The sequence below is a fragment of the Spermophilus citellus genome, assembly GCF_964194105.1.
Source record: "Spermophilus citellus genome assembly, chromosome: 17".
Classification (NCBI taxonomy): domain Eukaryota; kingdom Metazoa; phylum Chordata; class Mammalia; order Rodentia; family Sciuridae; genus Spermophilus; species Spermophilus citellus.
The window spans coordinates 30367032-30384903 of NC_138199.1; the positions used below are offsets into that span (position 1 = coordinate 30367032).

A 17872-nucleotide genomic window follows, 5' to 3' on the forward strand; every position below is an offset into this window, starting at 1 on the left:
TCACTCTTAGTCCTTTTTTTGCACTTGTAATTTATATCATACAATGGCTCTTACAGCTCCAGGCATCACTTCCTCAGAAGAAAAAAATAACTGGGTCTGTGCACGGTGACGCACACCTGTATTTCCAGCAGCTTGAGCGGCTGAGGCAGGAGGATCTCGAGTTTAAAGCCAGCCTCAGCAATATAGGGAGACCCTAGGCAAGTCAGTGAGACCCTGTCTCTAAACAAAATACAATAAAAGGGCTGGGAATGTGGCTCAGTGGTTAAGTGTCACCTGGGTTCAATTCCTGGTACCAATAAATAAATAAATAAATAAATAAATAAAAGAAAAAGAAAAAAAGAATTGGGGACAAGAGGGTCTTTCTTCTCTTGAGGCTCTGTCTTATTGTTCAAGAGGAGAAGAGCCCAGACTCCCCATTTATTGACAGACTTTATGGTCTGAACATCTAACCCTTCCTCCATAATTACTGGCAGCAAACTACAGAAAACAGAAACATCCACACAAAAGCAGATAATCTCAAATGCAAATATAATTACACATACAGAAGACTAGAGGAATATTTAAGTAAAACCATCTCCATAGCTAAATTCAACAAATGAAATAACTAATACAAATCTAAGGAATATCATTAATAGAACAAGTGTAAATCTGTTCACTACCATTATAATTCATATATCTCAGAGCAAAGAAATTAGAAGAAATAAGAAAATATTATGAACATTGTTTTTTTAAAAATTAAGAGAACTTGGATGCCTGATGTTCAGATCTTGGTTTCTACTATCATTCTTGAATTAAAAAAAAAAAATAGCGCTTCTTAGAGAAATGGATGATGATTAAGGGATTTAACTGTTTTCAGACACAGCTGAAATCTACCTCTAGCTTTGCTCTTTTAAATTAATGTTTTTGTTGATTCTTTATATATATATAAACATTAGGATTCATTTTGGCAAGCATTTTTTATAACTTTATTTTACTTATTTATTTTTTATGTGGTGCTTAGATTTACATGATCCATGTCATTACTGATTTTCAAAAGATATTTGCCATTAAATTCCAGTTTAAAAAACCTGAGAAAGGTTTTAATTGCCTAGGCATAAATTATATGCCTATTTCTGAACCATCCATGAGCATTCTGATTGGACAGATTTGCATCACCATCTATTCCTAGATCTAAAAAGCCAGCATAACCCTCAACTAAACCAAATGGATCAAGGAGGGGAAGGGCTGTTCCCTAAACAAACTGAGTAGACAAAAGAGATATATCACTTAAAGGAAGTAGTCAACAGCGCCAAATGCTGCAGAAAAGTCAAATGATGCAAGAAGTGGAAAGAATACATTTGATTTAGCACTCAGTTGTTTTTCACTAAACCATTTCTGTGTTTAAGAATGGATCCTAGGGACAGCAATATCTGTGGTGAGAATGGAGCCTAGACTACAGTGGGTTGAGGAGGAACTTCAAGGTAAAGTGCAGAGTGAATGACTGGACAAATTATTACAAAGAATGTGACTGTGGGGACTGGGGTTGTGGCTCAGTGATAGAGTGATTGCCTAGCATGCATGAAGCACTGAGTTCGATCCCTGGCACCACATAAAAATAAACAAATAAAATAAAGGTATTTTGTCCATCTACAAAAAAGAATGCGACCATGAAAGAAAAGATTGATTTCTTTCTCTTTATTCTTCTGGTGAGGAAGGATTTCTCTAAAGATGGGGTTGCTTCGACTATATTTAGAAATTTAGAGGCAGGAGGCAAAGTAAAGAGAAAACAGAAGACACAGGAGAAAAATTAGATGATGATCCTCAGGGTCGAGGAGATATGCAGGAGGTCAAAAATATATAATAGCCTTGGATGAGATGTCTCTTACACTAAACTAAGATGGCATGTAAGTTGGGAGAATTCCATCTCACAGCCTCTATTTTTTTGTGAAATAAAATAAATATCGATAAAATCAGGAATGGTAGGATCATGAGCTTGATGGGAAAGATACAATTTTGAAATAACTGTTGTGGGTGTGGAAAGGAGCAGACTACAAATATATAAGCATATTTCTAAGCAATGTTCAAAGTATATCAGAGATTAAAGACCATATATTTTCACAGCATCAGCACACAAATTATATGGCTTTTTTTCCTAGTATAACTAGGTGGATTGCTCTGAGTTCCTAGGACATTGCTAGTTCCGGCTCTGAACAATAAGCTATTGGATAATTTTTTTTCTACATATGATTGCTGAGGTGATTGGAATGGAAGAATTAATGAGAACTTTAAGGTGTTTTTTTTTTTTTTCTGACATGGATAGAGAGATAAAGTAGTTTAAGTTCTTTTTTTTTTCCTCTTCTTTTTTGAAACTGGGGATCAAACCCAGGGCTTTACACATGCAAGGCAAGTGCTTTACCACTGAGCTACAACCCAGCCCTAGTTTCAGTTCTTTTGAAATATTATCCACTGAAAATATCAGTGCTCAGCCAAATCCCAATAGAATCAGGACAATGTATTGTTGAAACATTTTGCTTCTGTTACTTTGAGGATACAGAGAAAAACCAGAAATATATCTGAAAATTATCTCTATACTCATTATTTTAATGTAACTAGAAAGTAGTTATTGAGACATACTTAATCATTAATAACCCCAGTATATACTGCTACTACAATTAAAGGGTAAGAGACTTTTGAGCAATGGGATTTTTAACATTATTTATTATATTTATTTTTTAGTTGGACACAATATCTTTATTTTATTTATTTATTTTTATGTGGTGTTGAGGATTGAACCCAGGGCCTCACACGTGTGAGGCGAGCCCTCTACCGCTGAGCCACAATCCCAGCCCCAACATTATTTATTATGAAATATTTAAGACACAAAAATATAAGTAGCCATTTATCTAATCCTAGCTTACAAAAAAATTACCTAGATATTAAAGCCTCTCATATATTCCAACTTTGAATGATGCTATTCTGAGTTTCATGTTTATCGTTTTCATGCATTTGTTTGTGTTATTATATCTAAGCAATATAATATTGTTCTCTTTTTTTGTGTGTGTGGTGTTGGGGATTGAACCCAGGGCCTTGTACATGCAAGGCAAGCACTCTACTAAGTTATATCCCCAGCCCTGTTCTTATTTTTTAATTTTATAAAAATAATTTTATATCATGTGTATTCTTTAGCCTTTTTTAAAATTAAAATTATGTATGGAAAAAATCACCTAATTGATAGATGCATTTTTCACTGTTTCATAATTGTAATTAAATCACTGTATCATAATGTGTTTATTCATTGTCATTTTGATAGTCATTGAGTTGTTTCTAGTTTTGTTTTCAGATTTTACTACAACAGACAATCCTAGTATGAAAATTATTGAATGTATCCTCTTGTGTACATATATGAATTTCTCTAAAGTGTATTATTAAGATTTTATTTGCAGGGGTGCTATGGTTTGAATGTTTGTTTCCCTTCAAAATTCATACATTGGGCTGGGGTTGTAGCTCAATGGTAGAGTGCTTGCCTAGCACATATGGGGCACTGCATTTGATCCTCAGCACCACATAAAAATAAATAAACAAAATAAAGATATTGTGTCCATATACAGCTAATTTTTTTTAAATTCATACATTGGAACCTAAGACTCAATATGACAGTATTAAGAGGTGAGGGTCTTTGGGGAAGTGATTAAGTCATGAGGGCTCTTCCTTCACCAAAGAATTAGTACTCTTATAAAAGCACTGATGGGAAGTATCTAGCCCCTTTTTATTGCCTTCTATCTTTTCGGCCATGTGAGGACATAGCATTCAAGCACCATCTTGGAAGCAGAGACTAAGCCCTCACCAGATACAGAGCCTGCTGGTGCCTTGATCTTAAGACTTCCTAGCTTCGATAACTATGAGCAATCAATTTATTATGTTTATAAATTATTCTGTCTATGGTATTTTATTATAGCAACAGAAATGGACTAAAACACAGGGTCATAGGTATAAGCATTTTCATTAGTTCAATGAGATATTATTAAATTATTTTCTAGAGTGACTGGTACCAATTTAGAAGATCACCAATAAGAGTAAGAATTCCTGTTGTGAAGCAGTAGTTTTTGAAATATGCTTTTTAGGATCCTGAGAAGGAGCTTCAAAGACCATAGGACTGTAAGCAACTTGTACCCTTTGTGACCAGAGCACCTGTGCTCCAATTATTTTTCATAATTGGAGAGCATAATAATATTTAATTTGGAAAAAAGGTTTTGCTGCCTTAAAATTATCTAAAAACCAAGGCTGGAGTTATGGCTCAGTGGTAGAGCAGTAGCCTAGTATGTGTGAGGCCTTGGGTTCGATACTCAGCACCACATAAAAATAGATAAATAAAATTAAAGTATTGTGTCTAAGTATAATTAAAAAATAAAATATTTAAAAAAGTTATTTAAAAACCAATACTCTGGGGCTGGGGTTGTAGCTCAGTGGTACAGCACTTGCTTAGCATGTGTGAGGTTCTATTTTCAGCACCATATATAAATAAATGAAATAAAGTCCATCGACAATTTATGTATGTATTTGTGTGTGTGTATGTGTGTGTGGCTCCCTCTCACCTCCCTGGATATGTAACAAATTAACACTTTTTGTGGAGACAAAAATCTTTTTTCCCATTTATGTCCTTAAATAGATTTTGCACTGAGGCTATACCCAGTGGGAAAATGGGAAAATGTTTCCATTTTTTTTTTTTTTTGGTCACAATATTCATTAATACACAATGCTCGCTTATTTATTTATTTATTTTTGTAGTGCTGGGGATTGAACCCAGGATCTTGTGCATGTGAGGCAAGAATTCTACCAACTGAGCTATATATCTCAAGCCCCCCTTATTTTTAAGTGTGAAAGAGAACAATTCTTTTAAGTCTACAGGTTCTAATGTACTTGCATTTCTTTTAATCTGTCCAGAACAAACCCAAGGCAGATATTCTTCTGCTGGCTTTAAGTGTTATGCTATAGATGTATAGCAACTTAACATCTAAGCATCTGCTGTGGTTCATTAGTAAACTCACACATGAACTAGGGCGTTTTCTATCTTTATTGCAGCCTGCTCATGCTCCAATAGTGTGCTTGGCCATTATAGGTTGCTAAGCAATAATCCTCGTGCTTGCATTGTTTTCACTAATACAGAGAATGGAAGTAGAAATGTGTTTGGTTACAATTCTAGTCAAATACTTCTCTCCTGGAACCAGCAAACCAAGAAAAGAAAAAGAGGAACAGCAGTCAATAGATCAGGATTCTGAACAAGACTATCTGAAGCTGTCTTTTGACAGGTAGACCTCTAAATGCAAGGATTGCAAATTATGGAACTGACCCAAGGGCAAATTAACTTAGAGGTTTAATTGAATATAGATTCAAACAGGTACAGGGTTTTTCAGTAGGTCTGAGTTTGGACATTCTTAAATCTTTTTTTACAGATTGACTGATTATTTATTCGTACACTCAATAAATAATTATTGATTTCTTACTACATGCCTGGTGCTATGCTAAGCACTGGAATTCTTTTTCAGGATCAATTTCCTAAATTCTTCATAGAATTAAAAGCCTTTCAAGCTTTCGCCTAACACTAATACCTTCATCTCTCTACCAGTTCACCTTCTACCATACAAAGACCTATTCAGGCCTAAGGGCATAAGAGCTTTCAACTAAATAAGTAGGTACACAAAAGATTTCCTTGTTCATAATTTGAAAGGTCTAGCCTCATAAGGAACATTTATCATTTTCTGTACTTAGGGCATGGCCCACTGCTGGGTATAGCCTCAGTGCAAAATCTATTTAAGGACATAAATGGGAATGAATTACAATTCACATTATAATAAGCCTTAGCAGGCTCTTTCAAATGTTATATAATGTTAGTGGAACTGACTGCTGATTAAACTAGTGAAAACTGAATCAGAAGGGTCACCCAGCAAGCTGTATGATGTTCCTATTTAAACATGGGCCCTGTCTGAAACTTAGGTACCTTGTCTTTATTATCAGAATTTCTCAACATTTGTACATAATGTAAATGACTGCTATAAAAGAAGGAGGAAAAAAGCACTAATAAACATTATTAGAATTGAAACTCTATTGGTATAGGAAAAGGTAGTTTCTACAAAACTCTGTTAATCTTTCTTTTTAAGAGAGAGAGAGAGAGAGAGAGAATTTTTTAATATTTATTTTCTTAGTTTTCGGTGGACACAACATCTTTATTTTATTTTTATGTGGTGCTGAGGATTGAACCTAGTGCCCCGCGCATGCCAGACAAGCGCACTACTGCTTGAGCCACATCCCCAGCCCTGTTAATCTTTTTTTAAAAAGTATTTTTAGTTGCAGATGGACATAATATCTTTATTTATTTATTTTTATGTGGTGCTCTATCACTGTGCCACAACCCCAGCCCCAAAACTTTGGTAATCTTAGGCTTGTGTAATAAGGATAGAGTTGGGTAAACTGATAATTTAAAAAAAAAAAGATTTCTCAAAATGCAAGATAAGCTTATAACCTAAAAAGACAAATAACTAGAATAAAAAAACTGATACACATTTTTTCATAACTTTATTTATTTATTTTTATGGGGTGCTGAGAATTAAACCCAGTGCCTCACTTGTGCTAGGCAAGCACTTTACCAAGAGCCATGGCTGGAGTTTAACCACAGTATTTTTTATGCAAAGGAAAGTATTTGAGTGCAATTTGAGAACTGCTTAGCAAGATAATATCACTTGAATTTTGACAAGTTTGTAACAAGGATTATGACACTTTCTTTGACATGTTGAAACTGTCAGTTCAATAGCAGCTCCTCTTCCTACTTCTTTTACATATTTATATATATGTAAATTCATATTAGTACATAAAGGAAGGATTCAGAATATAAGGTTTAATAGTGGCTGATCACTAAAAAAATAAGTATCTTGCATTGCATTTAATATCACAGCACACTGTGATGTTTTTAGTAAATATCACATACAAAAACAGTTGATGTGAATAAATCAACAAGCAAAATATACTTCCCTCTATATACTTTGAAAAGCAATAAGAGAAATTAAAAATACAAGAATAGCAAAGTCTACAAACTCTTGATATTCTCTAAGGAGGCAATAAATTACATGATATAATACATATATGAAGTTTTGCAGGTGCAAATTTAACCACAGACCACTGAATACCCAATTAAATTTATAACAAATTAATTTGATCATATTTTGCTTGGCATGTTTAGAATGAGTTAATCATTATACTGGCCTAGTAATTAAGATCAAGCCAGAGTATATGTAAGGTGTGTTGGTGGTAAAATGGTGGGATGAGGAGAAAGTAAAATCAGGAGACTAAGAAGTGGAGTCAGGTGGAGGAGAACAGTTAAAGACTTGACAGGAAGAAAAATTTTTAAAGTTTGTGAAGCTGTGAAAATAATACTCAGTTTATAAGAAAGGCAAACTAAGTGTCAGGAAGTTTAGTTCTTAAAGCACATGTATTACAATAAGTATTAATAAGAACAAGTAGTAAATAATTGCTCTTAATAGGCTTAAAAGACAAAAAAAAACACCTCAGAAAAAGCACCTAGAAGTTATAACTAGGATCTACACAACAATTAATAGTTTAGAAAATACTTTAATAATTATTATTGTAATTTAGCCTGGTCAAGCCTAGCACATACTAAACTCTCATTAAGGTAAGTTGAATTGATGTGAATTTAAATATTGTAAAGATTTTCTCTTGGTACAGGGTTTCACTAAATGTCTGGAATTAGATGTTGCTGTAGTGAAAGAGATAAATGTCTTGTCCACTTATTTATTGTCTATTTGATCCTGTAAATTTTCAGTTTGCATGATTATGTGGAATTTAGGTAAAGAATGGGGATAGGAGTCAAACTTTGGATCACACAGAACAAATGGTCAAGTACAAATGTGGTCAAGTACAGTACTAAAAAGAATAAACAGGACCAAGAACAGTAATCAGCCCAAATGACTATAATTCATTTTATTTTTCTTATTTTTTTTTTAGAGAGAGAGAGAGAGAATGAATCTTTTTTGTAGATGGACACAACACAATGCCTTTATTTTTATGTGGTTCTGAGAATCGAACCCAGGTCCCGCCCATACTAGGCGAGCGCTCTACCACTGAGCCACAATCCCAGCCCAATTTTATTTTTATATTAATGGATTATCTACTAGGCATCAGTCAGCTCTCTAGACTATGTTTTTCTCTTTAATTAAGTAGCATAAGATGGAAAGTCATAAAGTTTCCTCAAAAAATGTTAATAGAGTGTGAAGGAACTATACTTTATTTCCCAAATGGCATTTGAACATATCACTGGAATATATTTTTGAAACACAAAATCTTACAGAATGAATCCCCAATGAAAATTTAATGTTAGTTTTAGATCCTATTGTGTGTGACTAGTTCTCTACCTTGGGATTTTATTTCATCTGTTGCTTCTTCTGCCACATGGCTGCTGGTCTCTGTTGCAGAAACATCTGGTAAACTCTGTGAGCCCTTTGAAAGGAGAATACAAATACCAATTTCAAAATGAGTTGCTTTTCATCAAAGTTGCCTCAACTCTCCTACTTACTTTTTCTAGGATTTAATGTTACATATTAGAAGCAAAGCAGTAATCACAGTCTATTTACTACATTCACAAGATGAAATGTGTTGACTCAACAGGTCATCTTCCTATTGCTAACAGTCATATGCTAGCAACATCATTCCTGTTGTACATTAATCCTTGAATTATACAATATTTTCAACAAACATAATTTGAGAGCATATCATAATGAAATCAGAACTCTGAGAATGCTACTTTAAAAAAAACACATCTTCCATGGTTTGTGGTATAAAGAAAAACATTTCATCTTCACTTAGGAAACTGAAGATCAAGTTTATGAATAATAGTAGCAGAACAGCTTTTTGTGTTCCTGGTGTACTTCAATAATAGGATATTTAAAAACTCATATTAGTCATCTTGATGTAAATTCATATAACTATTTTATTTTTCTTTACAGTACTAGGGGTTGAATCCATGCTTGCATATGGCAGGCAAGCATTCCACTCTAGCACTGAGCTACCCTCCCTGATTTAATCTATTTATTATTTATTTATTCGAGACCAGGTCTTTCTAAGTTATTTCAGCCTCAGCCTTCTTAGAATCTGGAATTACAGCAGTGCACCAACATGCCAGGCCTATAACATTTTAATTGCCTCCTTTTAAATTAAGTGTTTGTCCTCACTATAGTTTTGTGTTTATTTAAACACAAGGTTACTTAAATGATTAACATGGAAATTTCTTCTTCAGCAGGACAGCGAAGTTACCCTAAAAACTGGTATTTCCTGTACTTAGGGTAATAGTTCTGATTTTAGAAAGCAGCCTTTATTTATGTGTGATTTATAATAGCCCTTCACAAATAATTTACCTATCTATGGAAATTTCCTATAACTGAGTAAGTCTGATTAATAGTTAACATGAATTCGCCCTTTTCCATTTGCTATTTTGTTCATCTTTTTGAACACCCACATTTTTTTCCTTCTTCATAAGAAAATTTTATCCTACTGCACTAAAATCTAATTGTCCATGACAACTCTACCTTAATAGGCTCTGTCTCTTCAGTTGAATCCTCTTTCTTTTCTTTGTTGTCTTTTCCATTTTCCTGAAAAGGGAACAGTGTTAGTAAGTGGTATTCAAAAGCAGCTGGGGATTAAGCTAACATTTTATACTGTAATATAAAATTTTATTTTAGCTGGGTGTGATGGTGCATGCTTATAATCCCAGCAGCTCAGAAGGCTGAGGCAGGGGGATTGCAAGTTCAAAGCCAGCCTCTGCAACTTAATGAGACCCTAAGCAATTTAGTAAGACCATGCCTCAAAAAAAAAAAAAAAAAAAGAGAGAGAGAGAGAGAGAGAGAGAGAGAGAGAGACAGACACACTGGGGAGTGTAACTCAGTGGTAAAGTGCCCTAGGTTCGATCTTTAGTATAACAACAACAACAACAATAATAATAACAACAACAAAAATCACATAATGAGCAGATATCATTCAGAATAAAATTAGTTGTGTCAACAAATTCAAACAATTAAGGCACACTATATTATAATTAAGAAAGGCCAATCCACTAAAAGCAGGTTACTGTGCTTCAACATTATTTTGAGCCAAGTTTTTCAGCATTTCTGTCAAAACCTGATGCAGAATATTTCAACTATAAAAAGAGAAATAATTAAGTGATAGAAATGATATTCTATTTCAATTTTCCCAAGAATGTGGAATTTCAAATCCTCTCATAAATAGTTAGAAACCTTAATAAGGCCAGGAACCTGAGCAGATTTGGCTTCCTCTTGAAATGGTGACTCACTCATCTGGACCACGTAAAAATATCACCGAATTGCATGGAAAAGATCAATATTACCAGATCAATATTAATAACATAAAGAGAGAAAGAAAATGTTGATAAACAACAAAAAGTGTCCTGGAAGATCAAAATTTTCCTCACCCCTCCCCCACCATTCTATTGACCCGTTGTAAAGTCTCAACTGCTCAATTTTTCAAACTGTACTAGTGTTATTACTTTTCTTACTGACCCAAGCTGTCAGTGCTAGACCAGAGGAAACTCACAGTAACTGACACCATTATCACTTTTTTTTCCAAAACATACTAAGGCAATTGAATTTTTAATGTTATTATCACTTTATTAATTTTTGAAATAATAATCAAGGCAAGGTAAAGTGCACTCTGATGGCTATCTAATCCCTGTGAGAAAGGTAAACAGAATAATGACCTCCTTAAAAAGTTTTTTTTTTTTTTTTTTTTTTTTTTTTTTTGTGAGAGAGCGTTCTGGGAGTAATATGATTTTTCTGGTTTACTTATATTTAGGAATTAAAATGGATAATTACCACATCCTCATTTCACTGCAAGTGATCCATGATTTCAATCACAAAAAAATCACTGCTGTGCCAAAATTCATTGAGTTTGTGTATAAATGGGCTAGGTGCTGTGTAAAGAATAAATTACATTTATGTGGTCTCTGCCTCCAGGGCAGTTACAGTCTAGACTCTCTTTAATTAGAAATAGCATATATATATTCTGGAGTATTCATTTTCTATCAATATAACACTTGTTCTAGTTGAATAAATCCAAAGTATTGCCTTTGGAGACAAAAGTTTCCAACACAAAACAGCTGCCTCAAAGTCTATTTTAAGTAGTTCATAAATAATTAACATAGATTTTTGTGGTATGTTTCAACTATACATTCTTTGCTTATGGTGTCTATCTCTTGGATTTGCTAATAAGCTTCCTTCCTCTTTTTTTTTTTTTTTTTTTTTTTGGTTCCTGGAGATTGAACTCAGAAGTACACTACCCCTGAGCTACATCCCCTGTCCTTCTTGTTTTGTTTTGGAGATAGGCTCTCACTAAATTGCCCAGGCTGGCCTTGAACTTACAATTCTCCTGCCTTAGCCTTGAGTTGCTGGAATTATAGCCATGTACCACCACACCTGGCTTCCACTTCTTCTGTTTTGTTTGTATATGTCTAGATATATTCAACTAAATAACCTTCATTGAATGCCTTCTATTTGCAAGCAGATGTTGGGGTTAAAAAAGGATAATTAAAACCTGCCTTTGAAGAGTTCTAAGTTTAATGATGGAAAACAATTCAATGAACCTTCGAAGTACAAGAATAGAGGTACATACAAAATGTTAAGAAACAAAAGGAATAAACAATCATTTTTCTCAGGGCAGTCTGGTAAGTTTTCATGTAGTAGATTTCCAAGCTGAATTTTAAAGGACTAATAAGAATTTTGTGTAAGGAAAGGGGAAAGGCTATTTAAAACAGAAGAAACAATACACTCAAGGGTATGAAAGTTCAAAAAGTATTCATGTAACAGAGCATAGTTATGTAAAAACAGTGGCAGAAGATGAGGCTAAATAGGTGGTTATAGTCAATATATAAAGAATTACTAGTGAAAGGAAAGTGACCATAACACTTGAAGCGACCAACAGATCTTTATTGCAGCAATGCAAAAGAGGAGAAAGGGGGGGTAGAAGGGGGGGAGAGCAAAGAGAGAGAGAGAGGAGAGGAGAGAGCGAGAGGGAGAGAGAGGGCAAAAGTGAGAGAAGAAAGAGAGAGCAAAAGCAAGAGCAAGAGAGAGGGGCCTGGCAGGAAGGAGTTTTTATAGCCAAAATCTAATGGGGTCTTTGGGTCTGCAAGCTGCCTTGTTGGTGTACAGTGATTGGATCATACAGTAGTTGCTAAGGATGTCATCTTCTGCCTTCAGGCAGATGGGGCAGGAGTCAGATGTGGGTTTTTGTTGCACCATACCCGTGAGGGTTGGGTGTTCAGCCTTGAGTGGGGTTGAGTGTTCAGACTTGATGCAAACAGGTGATAAAGGACCAGACAGAGGAGGGTTTGAGGGCGTGGGTTATCCTGCAGCTAACATTCATTCAGCCCACCCTGCAGATAACTTAGTTCAGCCTGCCCTGCACCTAACAACTAGCGTTTGTACTTTTTTCTGTGCTCTTAAGTGGAGGACAAATGTTACCAAATATTGGTGTTTAAAAAAAGTTAATTCCTGCCAGGCACGATGGCACATGCTGGTAATCCCTGTGGCTCGGGAGGCTGAGACAGGAGGATTGTTAGTTCAAGCCAGCCTCAGCAATGAGGCATTTAGCAACTCAATGAGACCCTGTCTCTAAATAAAATACAAAACAGGGCTGGGGATGTGTCTCTGAGTTCCATCCCTGGCATTAAAAAAAAAAAAAAAAAAGTAAACTCCCCCAGCAACATAGAAGATGGGTTGGAAATGTGAAAGACTGAGGAAAGTGAGAAGATAAATTTTGCATCTTAAATGTTGCATTCAAGGTAAATCCAGCCCTTTCTGTAGTATAGAGTTTGCTGGACATTGTCAGTATAACCCAACCATATCTCCTCAGGTTTACCTTTTCAGTACATGCAGATAGACTGCAAGCTCCTGCAATCCTGCTTCAGGATTTTCTCTAAATCCACATGGACAGACCAGAAGTGCTTGGAAGCTAATACCTATGAGAAAAGCCTTTAGCCAATGATGGATAGGGAGTTGACCCATGGGTGGGAGATTTCTGAGGTAGATTTTATACTGTTTTCCAGAGTTTCTCAGTGATTAAGCCTCAGCTGCCCACAGTGTAACCTGCCCTATAAAGAATGTTGGGCTTCCTTCACATCTCTGTATTACTTTCCTACTCCCTTTACCATTGTTTCTTGAAACCATCTTCCAAATGAACTTGTGTTCAATCCTTAGGTCAGGATCCTTTCTTAAAACAGATATGATCATTAGGATTGGGGGGCATAATTAAATCTAAGGACTGAAAGAGAAGGAGCAATTAGAAACTTACTGAGTGTTTCTTTTCTTTCTTATTCAAAAAGCTGGCTAGATGTGATGCCATTGAATGAAATAAGGAAAAGAGAGAGAAATGGGTTTAAAGAATGATTCAGCCTGTCTGCCCCACGCGAGGGTAGGGAAGAATCGGATGTTTCACTCCCAAGAAATGCCACCCCAGGATCACTAGGCAATGCTGAGCTGACGTGGATCTGGGGTGAACAGTCTGGGCCTCTCAGAACACACACTGAGCCCGGATCGGCTGAATTCAAGCTGCCGTTTGCCTGCTTCCCGCAGACAAACAGCTGTGACTCAGCACTAATCCATCCGGCTGAAACAACTGGTCAGCCCTTCTGATCCTACGGAGGTAAATGCCTACCGAGCCTTCATAGGTAGCGGCCACAGGTTTGAAACGGGGCTTGGGAGAGACAGTAAGGACCCACCTGTTGCATTGGTCGCCCAGCAAAGGGAAACGAACTGTCGCCATTTGCAAGAGACACCACCATGGCAGAGAACTGACGTCATCAGACTGCGGCGGAGGAGATAACTTCATTGAAACCTGCAGCTACAGGTGTGTAATTCCCTAGCCTTCCCTCTCCACACATCGGGGAAAACTTAAGGGCCCCTCCCAGCTCTCCCGTGAGCGCGATAGCCAGCCCGAGGGAATCAGAGGTGGCGCGGGACCGTGGCTTGGAACTACCGCTCCCACCAGGGCTGACAGCTGAGGTCTCTTGCACTGTGCCCACCAGGGCTGACAGCTGAGGTCTCTTGCACCAGCTACCGGGGGCGTGGCTACCGGAGGGCAAGTAAAATTCACTGAGGATTCTCAGCCCCAAGCTCTACAAACTTAGGGTCTGAGGGAATGGCAAACTGGAAGAGTCATTCATGAAAACAGGGCTCCCGGGAGCAGCAGACCTGGCGTGTAGCCAGTATTGTGGTGAGCGGCACCCGTGAGAGGGGCCTGGCTAGAGGAAAAGTGGGAAGTGACTAGACACAAGAGGAGGCCCTAGGTACTCAGGATTGGAGACTCGCCCAGTCTGGGAGGAGCTGCTGCACAGTGATTGGTTCCTGCGTATTGACAGGAGAAACTTGGCCTGGTGGGCACAGCGCCACCTATTGGAAGAGAAGTTAATCAAACTCTAAGACTGCATTTATTAGTTTTTTTTTCTTTTTTTCTTTTCTCTTTTTTTTGATTTGGGTTTTTCTTTCATTTTCATTTTTCTTTCTTGTTGTTTTTTTAAATTTTTTAAATAATTTTTTAAAAAAATTTTTCTTCTAATTTTAATTTTTTTTATTATTTAAAAAATTTTTTTTCTTTTTTTGTTTCCTATTTTTTTCTTCTTTTGTCTTTTTATTTCTTTTCAATTATCTTATCCCCCTTTCCTTGAATTCTACCTGCTTACTCTCATTCTCTTTAGTGACTTCTTCCCTTCCCTTCTAATACCTTTCCTCCCAAGCATCAAATAAATTTATAGGAGTAAACAGTAACTCAGCAGTCAAACAGAACAAGAAGTAACATGAGCAGCTTCAAAAAGCAAGGAAGAAAAGGAGTACAAACAATGCAGGACAGCCTAAATATTCAGGAGGACCTAGAGTCATCAGAAAAATGGTCATATAAATAACTCAAGGAACACCTTAGACAGATGGAATGGAACCTTAAAGAGGATACAAGACAGCAAATTCAAGCAGCGAAAGAACACATTGAGAATGAATTGCATAAACAGATAAAAGAAGAAGTTAAGCATCTTTACCAGGAGATAGAGATTATAAAAATAATCAAGCAATAATTCTAGAAATGAAGGAAACGATAAACCAAATTAAAAACTCAATTGAGAGTATCACTAACAGAGTGGAGCAAGTAGAAGCCAGAACGTCAGATAATGAAGACAAAATATATCATCTTGAAAAGAGTCTAGCCAACTCAGAAAGGCCGGTAAAAAATCACGAGAAAAACATTCAAGAGTTATGGGATAACCAAAAAAACAAACTTACGAGTCATCGGGATAGAAGAAGGTACAGAGATTCAAACCAAGGGAATGAGTAACCTGCTGAATGAAATAATTACAGAAAACTTTCCAGAAATAAAAAAGGAAACAGATATACAAATTGAAGATGCATACAGGACACCGAGCACACAAAATCATAGTAGACCAACGCCAAGACACATTGTTATGAAGATATCCAATATACAGAACAAAGAGAAAATATTAAAAGCTACAAGAGAAAGGAGACAGATTACATTCAGGGGTAAACCAATAACGTTAACGGATTTTTCATCACAGACACTGAAAGCAAGAAGGTCATGGAACAATGTATTTCAAACACTGAAAGACAATGGATGCCAACCAAGAATTCTGTATCCAGCAAAATTAAGCTTCAGGTATGACAACGAAATAAAAATCTTTCATGATAAACAAAAGTTAAAAGAATTTGCAGCCAGAAAACGAGCATTGCAAAGCATTTTGAGCAAAACACTACACGAGGAAGAAATGAAAAACAATAAACAAAACCATCAGTGGGAAGTGCCTCGGTAAAGACAGAGGGCGAGGGGAAAGATAATCATGGAGAAACAAACTAAATTTTTTTTAAAAAAGGATAAATAATCAAACATGGATGGAAGTACAAACCATATATCAATAGTAACTCTGAATGTTAATGGCTTAAACTCTCCAATAAAGCGACATAGGCTGGTATCATGGATTAAAAAAACAAATCCAACAATATGCTGCCTCCAGGAGACACATCTGATTGGAAAAGACATACACAGGCTGAAGGTGAAAGGATGGGAAAAAATATACCACGCACACGGTCCTCATAAGCAAGCAGGGGTGGCCATCCTCATATCGAATAAAATCGACTTCAAGACTAAGTTAATCAAAAGGGATAAAGAAGGACATTATATACTGTTAAAAGGAACCATTCACCAACAAGACATAACAATTATCAATATTTATGCACCAAATAATGGTGCTGCGACATTCATAAAACAAATTCTCCTCAAGTTCAAGAATCAAATAGACCACAACACAATAATTATGGGTGACTTCAACACACCTCTCTCACCATTGGACAGATCCTCCAAACAAAAGTTGAATAAAGAAACTATAGAACTCAATATCACAATCAATAACCTAGACTTAACTGACATATATAGAATATATCAACCATCATCAAATGGATATACTTTTTTCTCAGCAGCACATGGATCCTTCTCAAAAATAGACCATATATTATGCCATAGGGCAACCCTCAGTAAATATAAAGGGGTGGAGATAATACCATGCATTTTATCTGATCATAATGGAATGAAACTGGAAATCAATAATAAAAGAAGGAAGGAAAAATCCTACATCACATGGAAAATGAACAATATGTTACTGAATGATCAATGGGTTACAGAAGACATAAAGGAGGAAATCAAAAAATTCTTAGAGATAAATGAAAATACAGACACAACATATCAGAATCTATGGGACACAATGAAAGCAGTTTTAAGAGGAAAATTCATCGCCTGGTGGTCATTCCTCAAAAAAAGAAAAAACCAACAAATAAATGAGCTCACACTTCATCTCAAAGCCCTAGAAAAGGAAGAGCAAAACAACAGCAAATGTAGCAGAAGGCAAGAAATAATTAAAATCAGAGCGGAAATCAATGAAATTGAAACAAAAGAAACTATTGAAAAAATTAACAAAACTAAAAGTTGGTTCTTCGAAAAAATAAATAAGATTGACAGACCTTTAGCCATGCTAATGAAGAGAAGAAGAGAGAGAACTCAAATTACTAACATACGGGATGAAAAAGGCAATATCACAACAGATGCTACAGAAATACAGAAGACAATTAGAAATTATTTTGAAAACCTATATTCCAATAAAATAGAAGATAGTGAAGACATCGATAAATTTCTTTTTTTTTTTTTTAAGAGAGAGTGAGAGAGGAGAGAGAGAGAGAGAGAGGGAGAGAGAGAGAGAGAGAGAATTTTTAATATTTATTTTTCAGTTCTCGGTGGACACAACATCTTTGTTTGTACGTGGTGCTGAGGATCGAACCCGGGCCGCACGCATGCCAGGCAAGCGCGCTACCGCTTGAGCCACGTCCCCAGCCCGATAAATTTCTTAAGTCATATGATTTGCCCAGACTGAGTCAGGAGGATACACACAATTTGAACAGACCAATATCAATGGATGAAATTGAAGAAGCCATCAAAAGACTACCAACCAAGAAAAGCCCAGGACCGGATGGGTATACAGCGGAGTTTTACAAAACCTTTAAAGAAGAATTAATACCAATACTTTTCAAGTTATTTCAGGAAATAGAAAAAGAGGGAGCTCTTCCAAATTCATTCTATGAGGCCAACATCACCCTGATTCCGAAACCAGATAAAGACACCTCAAAGAAAGAAAACTACAGACCAATATCTCTAATGAACCTAGATGCAAAAATCCTCAATAAAATTCTGGCGAATCGAATACAAAAACACATCAAAAAAATTGTGCACCATGATCAAGTAGGATTCATCCCTGGGATGCAAGGATGGTTCAATATAC

At 36.0% G+C, this 17872-nt stretch overlaps 1 protein-coding gene across 1 annotated transcript in view; it reads right to left on the bottom strand.

Moving 5' to 3' along the window:
* EFCAB5 (EF-hand calcium binding domain 5) overlaps positions 1-17872 on the bottom strand; it is a gene marked incomplete at both ends in the record, with an annotated part of 153456 nt that overhangs the window by 132829 nt on the left and 2755 nt on the right. Inside the window, 2 exons of the mRNA XM_081269962.1 lie at positions 8400-8484; positions 9570-9632. Of these exons, the coding sequence (XP_081126088.1) occupies positions 8400-8484; positions 9570-9632 (148 nt within the window). The remainder of the gene's footprint in view (positions 1-8399; positions 8485-9569; positions 9633-17872) is intronic.